Genomic DNA, 11,871 nt, shown 5'->3' with positions numbered 1-11,871 from the left:
TAATACGATGAATGAGGGTCTTCTCTTACAACATGCCAGACATGGATGCCCGATGCCAAAGTGGTCGAAATATCTAAGCTTTTTGAAAAGCAAAACTTTTGTGGAACGAACTCACCCGAAGCTTCTTACTCCTCGTACAGTACAAACTGAGGTGGCCGAGGAGGGGAAAGAAATCAGTGAACCCACAAAACAATATAAAAAAATTCACACTATTTTCTACGGAATGTATTCCATATTTCGACTGGCAGGCTGTAGGACTCATGCACAGTTTCCACCTCAGTGGCCAGCCTGAAAATATCACGTCTTCTCAGCTGTACGGATGAAGACTTAAAGCAATATAAAGGTCATGACCTACCACCCGCTCGTTATGTCCCTTCGATGAGCCACCATCCACTAGATGTCTTGTTATTTTCTTTAGAGCTCTCGCTTGCAGCAGTATTCTAAGCTTATGTCTTATCAGTTTTGAAATGATATTCGGTTCGATTCTAAGCTTATGTATTCGTTTAAGCCATGAAAACTCGTGCGAACGATTTTGTGTTTGTCATCTTTGCCACGTTTTGCTGACAAGCCTGCTACCTATGTTGGTTCACTGAAATAACCCACTTCCTTTTAACATATGGCTATTGTTGGGTGAAGTGGTTCAAGTCTCGAACAGTTAATGCAATGTTATCGGGTTACGTCTTTTGAAATTAGCATATTTCACGAACTCGAAGGCAGAGAATGAACTCTTGTTGTTACTCGATCCATTTCAGGTATCCAGCAACTAATAAACCTGCTGCAACCATGTAAACACCGATGCCGAGTACATAGTTATTCTTGATGCTGACATGATATTGAGAGGTCCGATTACACCGTGGGAGTTCAAAGCAGCACGTGGCAGACGGTTTCTACCCCTTACGAGTAAGTCGAGAACAACGATTAAGGTCTTCCTTCACATTCTTTCTAGATTTACCACTTATGAATCTTATCCCCTTCAAGTTCGTATGAACTTTACTTATTTTATGGCTTTGCATGATAGTTACCTTATCGGCTGCGACAACGAGCTTGCAAAAATTCATACTCGCCATCCTGATGCTTGCGACAAAGTTGGAGGTGTTATAGTCATGCATATTGATGATCTCTGGGCATTTGTGCTACTATGGTTGCTTAAAACCGAGGGGGTCCGAGCTGACGGAGCTCACTATGCAACAAACATCACCGGAGATACATATTAATTTGGGTGGATCAGTGAAATGTATGGTCACTCATTTGGTGCAGCTGAGGTATGATTTTCAGTCAACTTCTTCGGAACAACGATATCACTGTTTTGAGTTTAGTTTTAATGGTATCCTCTTGTCATGCAGTTGAAGTTACGACGTCGGATAAGTAGTGAGATATTAATATATCCAGGTTATGTTCCTCAACCTGATGTGCAATACAGAGTTTTCCACTATGGTTTGGAATTGGAGCTTTGATAAGGCGAACTGGAGAGAGGTGCTAGGCTTTGTTTCCAGACCCGCCTGATCCATCAACACTCGAACAAATCGATGAGAACTAACTTCAACAAGACCTGCTCAGCATTGAATATGCGAAAACATTAAACAAAGCATTGCTTTTGCATCACAAGAGAAGAAACTGCGCTGACCCTACTGCATTACCCAATCCAAAGCCGAATACAACAACAAATGTCTCAAGTTCAAGGAGATTCGGTAGGCTTGGTGAGAACTACGATATGAAAAGCGATTCGATGTTCGGAAATCATTCTCGGGAATCATCTCGAACTAAAGTTACGGATGGCCTGTTTAGTACATTAATGTTATGGATCGTTCGATTATGGGTGTTTTTTGGGATTGGTTTTATGTCAGTCATGTTAGTGGTGTTTTCTGGTTATACAAGCAAGGGATCATTAAAAGGTAAAAGTAACAAAAACAGGAGAAGATCTTATATTGGATTCTTAAAGATGAATGATCGCGATGGGCAAACCCGTAAGTCAGAGGCATCTTAATTTGTAGAGTATAATAAATAGTTGAGAAGATGAACATTATGAAGTGAATGCCAACGACATAGAGATTAGAAGAACTATTCTTTTTGGTAAAACTATCATGTACATCCTTGTACTAGTGTCACGGGATTAAAATTTAAATTTGACAAATCGCGAGTCAGCGTTACTTTCAGCATATTATGGATAAAGTATTGAGGAGCCCTTGCAACATGTTCATATTGATGAAAGTGAATGGTTTTATTTATAATTGAACTCCCTTATAATCAATAGTATAGAGGATTTAAATTCTATACATTCTTATCCTTTAGAATTTATAATAATTATTCTGATAAAGATACAAGTTACTATATTGTTTATATTTTAACCAGGATCTAAGTGTATAGGCCTCGAGTCTTTTCTAAACAATGAGTTAGCCCTTCAAGGCAAATGACCTCCCAATGAACAAGATGGATCGTCAATGTATGCCTTGATTACGGACTCCTTTGCACGTTCCGCGACATTAGGAGTCAGATTGGATTTTTCCCCCCTATACTCAAAAAATGGGCAAATTAATCTTTTTATGTTAGATTAAATAGTAAATTGGTTATTTTGTTAAAAAAAATCTATTTTCATTGTTAAAAATGTGACATGTTACGTGTAACGTACAAAAATCAATTTTTAATTGTAACACCCTTGTACCCGACTGGATAATCGAGTCAAGGTACCAGAATGTCACATTCATTGCCAGAACAATTACAGAAACTTCAGATCGATTTATCATATTATTTGATTATTGAAGACCATTTCACTCTTACTGTAACAATTGAATTTAGATTAGAACTATTTATGAGCTAAAATAGTTTATACATTTCACAATTCAGTTACATGTCATGCTTTATTAAATACTTTCTATTTCAAGAATTTAGATTAAAATACACATTTCATACGTTTTATTTTCAATATATTTAATTCAATTTATTGAATATAAGTATGGTTTGTATGAAAACTTACCTTTTTCTTTTTCCGTCAAGAGTTTCTTCCCTTTTTCCTCATTTCCATTTCTTTCTCAATTTCATTACGATCCTTCCCTTCTTTTTTTTTCTAATTTTCTTCACTTTTATTTATCAATTTCTTGTTTCTAAATTGATGAACATATTCTCTAGTATCTTTACTTCACTTCTCCTTTTGAGTGACTATGAAAATTATCAAATAATTTAACAGAAAAGTTAAGATTTCATGATAAGGACCAAATTGTAAAAGAAGGAAAGTCTTTCCCTCAATCATTTTTCCATTCACGTTGGAAAGGGAAAGATGAAGAATATTTTTATATTATCATTTCATTATTAAAATATATAAAAAAATTAATTTAATTAATATTAATATATTATTTAATTAAATAAATTATTCAAAATATCTCACATATCATCATTACACTCAAAAACTATCTTTCTTACTAAATGACTATTTATCCTTCATGTTTCTTCAAAATTCCATCTTTAAGTCACTACTTACTTTTGATAAAATTGCGATTTAATCTCTCTTATTTCTCCACTTATTTAATTTGGTCCTGACATGTCAATTCCATATCATAATAAATTAGGTTATTTTAAATCTTGATCCTTTAAATTTCCTATTTTTACACTTTGACCCTTCAGATTTTTGAATTATTAAACTATTTAATTTAACTCTACTTTTATAATATATCAATTTTTTTGGGGTGTTACATTAATTGTAGAAATAGATGTAATTTCTAACAGAAATGATCAATTTGTTCTTTAATCTAACATATAAGGATTAATTTACTTATCTTTTGAATAAGGAGCAAAATGTAATTTAACTCCTAATATAAAATTATCTATAGTACTTTTACCTCCTTTTGGGTTCATTAAACTTACACTGCAATTATGGTAGGCTAAACCCCATTTCTAATGAATTGAATGCTTGAGATTGTAATAGTCCATGTATATTAGATAAATAAAAATAAAAATAAATTGGTCATTCTATTAAAAATTTTATCAATTTTAGTGGCTTGAATTAGTCCTTCCATGTAAAAATTTCATCTATTTCATCATCTACCTAAATTTTCATACAATTCTTTTGTTAAAAATCTCATCCATTTTACTTTAATTAGTCCTTCCATGTCAGCATGAAGTACATACGGCACGTCATGTTAACACTTAATAGTAGAAATGGACGGATTTTTTATTTAAAAAATTGATTTATTCTTTGAATCAATATACATAGACGCATTTGTTCATGTTTCGAATAAAGGGCAAAATGCAATACACCTTATAAACAGGGCTCTATGATACTTAGACGATTTGAAATTGAGTATTTGCTTGCCAATTGTCACCTTCATGAAAGCTAGAGTATATCTACTCTTGATGTACACGAATTTGTATACGATGCAAGAATACGATTATTGTGAAACTTGCAAGAATTCCCTAGCAATTCAATCCCCAAATCCCAATTTTTTGTTACTTCACACTGATGTTTCAACTGCTGGTTGTTCAACTTGGAACATCCAAGGAACCTACCAACTTTTCACTTTGTTTTTGGCCAAATTTAAGGTTAAGAAAAGCATAGAGATGTTTGAGTTTGCTTAAAAAAGCAACCATAAAACAATATTTCCAAGGTTAAATTCTGTTATTAGTTCCTATACTTTGCGAAAGTTGTAGATTTAGTCTCTATACTTCAATTTGATTATTTTTAATTTTTATATTTGTCAAAATTTAAAACTGTAGCCCTCACCGAATGATAACTGTTAAATTCATTAAGTTATGTTATTTCTAAAATTTGATGTGTCAAATATATTATCATTGTGTAATGTCATGTTAACTTGTTATTTCCACATATTATTCATTACAAATTCAGTTACTGTCGTTTGCGTTAAAACTGAAATTTCAGAATTCACGCAATTATACCATGGTACAAGCCTAATAATTGAATTTAGACAAAACACATTTAACATTTACTGTTTGGGTCAAGACTAAAATTTTAAAATTCAAAAAGTATAGAGGCTAAAATTGATCAATTTGAAAAGTATAGAGACTGAATTCACAACTTTAACAAAGTACGGGTACTAATAGCAAAATTTAACCTAATTCCAAATCCAGACCAAACCTTAAAACACGTTCGTGATGATGATGGGGTTCTTGTTTCAGTGTCCAAATTCAAACTGCCCCAATTATCTTTAAATTCAAAATTTTTCCCAACAATATTGTGGACGTTAAAGATTTCATTTTTTTTCCCATGGAGTTCAACTAGTGGGCCTTGAAAAAAGGGTCTCCTTTTAAAAACATGGGAACCTGTTGGTTTATGACCCCACTTTAGATAATAATTAAAAAATCCCTGAAGTTTTACTTTTTTTCATCTCCAATGGCTTCCATTATTGCTATTTTTTCATTTTGAATTTCAAATTTAAATGGGGTTATTGTATTTCCCCTTTTTTTAATAGTTTAGAGAAAGGGCTTTTGCCAAAGGAAACATTTTTGCAAACATGGGGGACTCAACTTGTCTCATGCAACCATTTTCTTACACTGCAGGCCTTCCCAATGAAGCCGAAGAGGTCAGTTCATACATTATCATATGAATTAAGCGAAATTTTAATAATAAAATCTTTGTCTTTCTTCAACTCTATGATTGTTCTTTTGGATGTTAATAATTCATTGAAAAAAACCATTAAAGATTCTTCCTTTATTGGTCCTACTTCACTAAAAACGGTTTCTTTTTGGGGGTTTTTTTTAGGGAAACCCAATTCATGGTCTTGGACAGTCAATTTCGTTTGGCAGATTCATGTCTGAATCTTTAGCTTGGGAAAAATGGTCAACCTTTTCTCATAACAAATATGTTGAAGAAGCTGAGAGATATGCTAGGCCTGGTTCAGTAGCTCAAAAAAAATCTTTCTTTGAAGCTCATTATAAGACCCTTGCTGCTAGGAAAGCAGCTGCCTTGCTTGAACAAGCTAATGCTGCTGCTGCCACTAATGCTACTGAAAGTGAAGCTCAAAACTCAAACCCTCAAATGGCAGAAACTGGCTCCATTTATGATTGTAAAGAGAATAATTCAGAATTTGTGAAGGTTCAAAGCAGCTCAGTTGATGAACCCCAAGTTCTTTTGGAGAATAATAAGAAAAATGAAGCTTTTGAAAAGAATGGGGTGGTTGTTGATAAGGCTGAAATTACAGATTTGGAGGTTAAAGAAACAACCCAAGTGAAGAACAATTGTGTTAAAGTTAACCAGTCAAGACTACTTGGAGATGATAAAGAATTGGAGCTTAGTGAAGGGACTCAAATGGAGAAACCTCTACTTAAGGTAAAAAAAGTTAAACATTTATGGGTAAAAGTAAGTTAGATTGCATTTTGCTCTCTCTACTAAAAAATGGATTTTTAAGAGAAAATGGGTAACTTAGTTCTTTGATTTAACGTATAGAGATTAATTTACTCAATTTTTGAGTAAAGGGGCAAAATGTAATCTAATTCTTAGTACAGGAGTTTCCATGGTACATCTACCAACATTTATGCTATCTGGTACTCACAGCTCGAGTCTGAGTAACATAGCTTTGCGTTGTTGTTGTCATGATGCAGGGTGGCAAAACAAATGAAGATGAATTTGAGGTAACAAGCAAGATGAAACCTTCCCAATCTTCTTCAAAGGTGTTTGCTAATGCAAGAACATCCAAGATGCCATCTTCACCTGCAAAATTCAAAGCTCCACTTCGACCCAACAATGGAAACAATCTCACTCCAATGACCAAGAAGTCTGCAATGGACATATCTGAAAGAAAGAGATCAACACCAAAATCAAGTCACAAGTCAATCAACTTCACCCATGCAAAAGAATTCAGTAAATTTACTTCCACTATCATCAGAAAGATTGATGGTTCAAGAATTGATTCAAATTCTAAAGCATCTAAAGAATGTCCTACACCTTTAAGGACTCCGAACCAGGTGCTCTTTTTCTATCCAATTTATAGTACTGTGTTTAGTTCTAGTTCTAGTTGCCATGGTTGATGAACTGTGTTTCATTTATGGACCGCAGGTGTCTATAAGTGGAAAACTGAAAAAATCCTCGGCCACCCCTTGGTCTGAAAACCGAAGGTATACTCTGATATAGGTAGTTATTGAAACTTGGAAATGTTTGGAACATTTATCATTACAAACTCTTTATCATATGTATGCATTACAGTGCTAGAACACCACTTAATTCCTCTGCCAGTGTCAGCAAAACAGCTCGTGGAAAATGGAACTTTCTTCCTACAGAGTGAGAAGCTTCTTTTCTCTTTTATAACAACAAATTGTTCATAGTCAGCTTACCTGCTTGTAAATGTTACAAGTCCTGATTTTTTTTTTCTTTTTATGGTAGTTGTTCAAAGATTTTGAGTGCCTGCAGAAACAAATCACAGTCACCTGGTATATTTGCATCTTTCAACTTGAGAACTGAAGAAAGAGCTGCTAGAAGAAAACAGGCAAGGCTCTCAAACATAAACTATTTGTTTTACATTTACTGTGTCGTGTATGATGGGGTGAAACTACCACAAAATCCCCCTGTACTATATCCTGGATTGCATTTTAGCTTCTCTACTGGAAAAATGGGCATGAATGAGCGAAATAGCCTATTTGTTAAAATTGCACCATTAACTGTTTGCATTGGTGTTTATATATAAGGTATAATAACAAATTTAGTCCTCAACCTTTATTTATTTATTCAATTTGACCCCTACTCTTTTATTGGAAGTAAGACTTTTTTGAAACTAACAAGGCTAAAGGGTCAAAAAAAGCCTTAGTAACAAATTTAAAAAAAATCAATTAAGCCCTTTTAAAATTTAAAAATTAGTGAAAAAACAGAAAAATTATAAACAAAATTTATAAAAAATAAATTATAAAATTTTTGTGAAAAAATAACAATACCGAATTGATAAAGGAGTAGGGGTCAAATTGAATAAATGCATGAAGGTTGAGAGCTAAAATTGTTATTATACCTTACATATAAACACCAAATTTTGATAGAGGGGTTGGTTTGCTCACTCATCTAACATACAAGGGCTAATTTGCCTATTATTTCAGTAGAAGGGCTAAAATGTAAGCCAGTGTTATAGTACAGGGGGTTTTGTGGTACTTTTATCTGTGTGATGAATATGATGTTCTTCAATGAATTAATTCATTAAGTTACACATTTTCTCCATCGTTTTCTTTTCAGAGGCTTGAAGAGAAATTCAATGTTATTCAGGAGCAAAAAGTACAACAGCAAACAACACTCAAGGTTACTTTTTATTTGTATAGGATCAAATGATATCTTCAAGTAGAGCATATCTGAGCTAAATAGGTATTGTTGCAGGAAAAAGCAGGGACTGAATTCAAGAAACTACGACAAAGCTTTTGCTTCAAGGCAAGACCATTGCCGGATTTTTATAAAGAAAGAACACCTAAAGATCAGATTCAAAAGGTAAACAAGCTAGTTATCTCATTTTGTTCAAACATGGATTCTATATTATTCATACATAAGCTAAATTGTTTCTATCGTAGGTTCCATTGACAAAACCTGAATCACCTGGCATAGGAAGAAAATCTACTCCCTGCAAAACAAGCATTGTTGAAAGCAAAAGCTCTGTTCCTCCCCATCGGAAGTCTTCGATTAAGAACAGTTGCTTCATGCATGTCTCAGAAAAGAAAAACCGAACTTCAGCTCGTTCTCTTGCTTCACGAATTGCAATGTCTGCTCATGAGAACACATCTCCAAATATCCAGCATAAGGTTTGACTAAATTGTAGAATTTGGCATGTCCATTGTATGAATCCCACAATACTACTCAATGCCTGGAATTGGATGAAATGGAGAGGCTGTACAACAAAAGAAACTACTCCTAAAGCTTAGCAAATTCATATTAGTAGAGTACTATTTAGTTACATATTGTCAAAACTTGTTCCTTCGAACGTATTCGAATGTTGATATGAGATATGATTCTTCAAAAACCTTACTGTTAAAACAAACAGAACATATTCATAGAAGTAACACATTGAAACCAGCTATAAAATTATCAAATTTGGCATTATATCAAATGAAAATAAAGTCTACATACAGAATACAATTATTGGCATCCTTAACTTGAAACAAATTGTTCAAGGATCCAGATTAACTGGTTTTAAATAGACAACAATTTATTGTGAAGTTTGAAACTTTAAGCACCACCAGTCAGCTGAAGGTGCTTGATGTTTGTGATCTGTTTTCCTGGGTTCAGACCCTTCGGGCAAGCACGAGCACAATTCAATATAGTATGGCAACGATACAACTTAAACTCGTCATTTATGGCATCCAATCTCTCTTTTGTGTATTCGTCACGGCTATCGCTTATCCATCTGCATATGAGAGAGTATATGGTTAAGAAGCTCTTCATAAACTCAAAAGGTAATCAATTATCTTTCACATTCTCAGAGAAAAAACAATATATCATATAAGAACTAGACATAATTAAGTGGGGAAAGCATTAAAATTAATAAGCAAAAACACTAGTTAGTAAAACCTAGGTGATTGTAATCAATATCCATCAAGACCTAAAACCAAACTTGATTATAGAATTTATAAAAGCTACAAGAATTTATTGAATAAACAAGATAACCAAGCATCAATAATTGAACCTTTCCAATACTAAAGGTTTAACCATTAGCTTTTGCATATCTACAACAAAAATTCAGGAAACATTTTACTCTTTTAAGAATATTGGATTTTATGGACATATGTAAAGCTTCTCTGTTATCCGAACCCTTCATTCTCTCTTTAGTATCCAAAAATACCCTCTCGAGTACAGTAGCATAGACAGTATAAGTACTATAGAAGACCTTGTATGAGAAGTCGGGATTGCATTTTGGCCCCTATACTAAAAAAGAGAGCAAATTAGTCTCTGAGCAAACTGGTCCTTCTATTGTTAGAAATTCCATCCATTTCTAATATTAAAAATTGGTCTTTATACTTCAGCAACACAGCACATGTCATTCTCCGGTCATTTCATCAACCACGCCAGTTTTTAACAATATAAATAGATGAAATTTTTAACACCAATGACCAATTGGCTCTCTGATCTAATGCATAGGAACTAATTTGCTTATGTTTTTAGTCTGGGAAGCAAAATGCAATCTAACAACTAAAATAGGGACCTCCATGGTACTCTAACCTAAAAAGACAGCATACTAAGCGAGTATTGAGTACAACACTAATCTCAACCTAGTAGTGGACTTAGCAAAAACTTCAAACAGAAGTGACAAGATGAATAAACAAAAAACACTTGCAATGCTGATCTAACAAATCAAAACTACATTTATGGCCTAAGATTTGCTCTATACAAAACTGACAATGAACAAAATCAGAACTTCCCAATAAAGTACTAAAATTTAACTCTCAAAATTCAAATAATTAATATAAAGCTAAACTTCAAAGAATCAATCATAAAACCCTAATTTCAAAATGATTAATTAGAATAGGAATTGAAATAATCACCGTCAAAAGCTTTTACATTTCCCCTTCTTTTTCAGTTATCAACCAAATAAATCCCAAAACCGCCATTAACATAACTTCCCTTTCTGTTAATGACTGAAGATAAAGCTAGCTTTTTTAGTTTTTTTCCTAACAACCAATCAAATAAATACCAAAACCCAAACACAAGAACCATCGTTGATATAAAATTAACAAAGGAAACCCAAAAAATTCATTATTTTGATTACCTGTTAGCGTGAAGCAAAGCAGCAGGACCCAAATAAGATTCAGGATTCCACCAATAACTAGGACAGCTGGTACTGCAACAAGCACACAAGATACACTCATACATCCCATCTAACTTGGCTCTGTCCTTTTTAGATTGCGGAATCTCTTTCCCCGCCGTCGGTGGCGGATTCTTCCTCTTCAACCAAGGCTCAATGCTCTTATATTGATTATAAAAATTAGTCATATCAACCACCAAATCTTTTATCACAAACATATGCGGCAACGGCGTGATCGTCGTTTCCGACGGTCCAGATTCGATCTTGGTAAGACATGCTAACCCGTTACAACCGTTGATGTTCATTGCACAAGAGCCACAAATCCCTTCACGGCAGGAACGACGGAAGGTGAGCGATGGATCCATCTCGTTCTTGATCTTGATCAAGGCATCAAGCACCATGGGTCCGCATTCTTTTAAGTCGATTTTGAAGTCTTGAAGTTGGGGTTTCGTAGGATTATCTGGGTTCCATCGATAGATTTGGAAGGTTTTCATGCTGGTGCCGCCGCTGCCGGAGGAGGCTTTCGGTTCCACCTTTTGAGCTTCCGTTTCGGTGGCGTAAGGACGGTCCAACACCAGCCGCGACGCTGGAGCCACTGTCGATGACCGCAAACGTGACGTCATGTTCATCGCTCCACGGATCAAATTGGTCGCCATTGTTTCGGGAAAAGGAAAAGTGCAGTGGCAGGCAGTTGAATAATGAATAAATAAATTATGGGAAAAGTGCCGTGGATTGGATAGACTTTTTAAAGTCGGTTTGGTGACGTGGATGAATGTGGGCCGTAGGTTAGGGGTTCACGTGGATTTGTCGTGGAGCATACATTTCTTTCTATTATTTTCTAGGGCGTGTGCTTAGCATGGCGGCAAATCATATTTATACACGCGGCCGATTATTATTGGATAATAATGTTTTTGGAAACTATGAGATATTTGGGCTTAAGATTTTGGGTTTTTTTGGGTAAAACAAAGGGAAAAAAAGATATTACATTTGATGATGATGAGAGTTTGGGCTGAAGTTTTGGGCCCAAAGATTGTAATAAACTTAATGGACTATTTGAGGCTTGAATTTAACAATTGTTCTTGTATTAAGATTTAAATTACTTTTTGATCCAAGTTAGTATTTGAATTTGCCAATTGTTTTTATATTGGGTCTAAATTTTTTT

The 11,871-nt window shown here is 34.3% G+C and overlaps 2 protein-coding genes across 2 annotated transcripts; one reads left to right on the top strand and one right to left on the bottom strand.

Moving 5' to 3' along the window:
• The first annotated feature begins 5,117 nt into the window (after positions 1 to 5,117).
• Positions 5,118 to 8,930, top strand: LOC107926497 (protein WVD2-like 7). The gene is made up of 9 exons (XM_016857360.2): positions 5,118 to 5,528; positions 5,708 to 6,274; positions 6,547 to 6,909; positions 7,001 to 7,059; positions 7,148 to 7,222; positions 7,325 to 7,427; positions 8,159 to 8,221; positions 8,297 to 8,404; positions 8,485 to 8,930. Exons 1-9 carry the CDS (start codon positions 5,460 to 5,462, stop codon positions 8,716 to 8,718), a joined length of 1,641 nt encoding a protein of 546 aa, XP_016712849.1. The 5' UTR covers positions 5,118 to 5,459; the 3' UTR covers positions 8,719 to 8,930.
• Positions 8,931 to 8,985: 55 nt separating this feature from the next.
• LOC107926498 (succinate dehydrogenase [ubiquinone] iron-sulfur subunit 2, mitochondrial) lies at positions 8,986 to 11,423 on the bottom strand. Its single transcript, XM_016857361.2, has 2 exons — positions 10,674 to 11,423; positions 8,986 to 9,314 (listed from the first exon to the last, which is right to left on the bottom strand). Exons 1-2 carry the CDS (start codon positions 11,363 to 11,365, stop codon positions 9,137 to 9,139), a joined length of 870 nt encoding a protein of 289 aa, XP_016712850.1. The 5' UTR covers positions 11,366 to 11,423; the 3' UTR covers positions 8,986 to 9,136.
• Positions 11,424 to 11,871: the final 448 nt, after the last annotated feature.

Source organism: Gossypium hirsutum, chromosome D07 (assembly GCF_007990345.1).
Source record: "Gossypium hirsutum isolate 1008001.06 chromosome D07, Gossypium_hirsutum_v2.1, whole genome shotgun sequence".
NCBI lineage: Eukaryota > Viridiplantae > Streptophyta > Magnoliopsida > Malvales > Malvaceae > Gossypium > Gossypium hirsutum.
Note: the sequence above shows the minus strand (reverse complement) of the source record. Positions and strands in the feature narration are given on the sequence as shown.

Coding starts and splice junctions, on each gene's coding strand:
- LOC107926497 (XM_016857360.2), top strand. CDS start 5,460: ATGGGGGACTCAACTTGTCTCATGCAACCATTTTCTTACACTGCAGGC. Junction 8,222..8,296: donor AACAGCAAACAACACTCAAG/GTTACTTTTTAT, acceptor GTATTGTTGCAG/GAAAAAGCAGGGACTGAATT. Junction 8,405..8,484: donor CTAAAGATCAGATTCAAAAG/GTAAACAAGCTA, acceptor TTTCTATCGTAG/GTTCCATTGACAAAACCTGA.
- LOC107926498 (XM_016857361.2), bottom strand. CDS start 11,365: ATGGCGACCAATTTGATCCGTGGAGCGATGAACATGACGTCACGTTTG. Junction 9,315..10,673: donor GCTTTGCTTCACGCTAACAG/GTAATCAAAATA, acceptor TCTCATATGCAG/ATGGATAAGCGATAGCCGTG.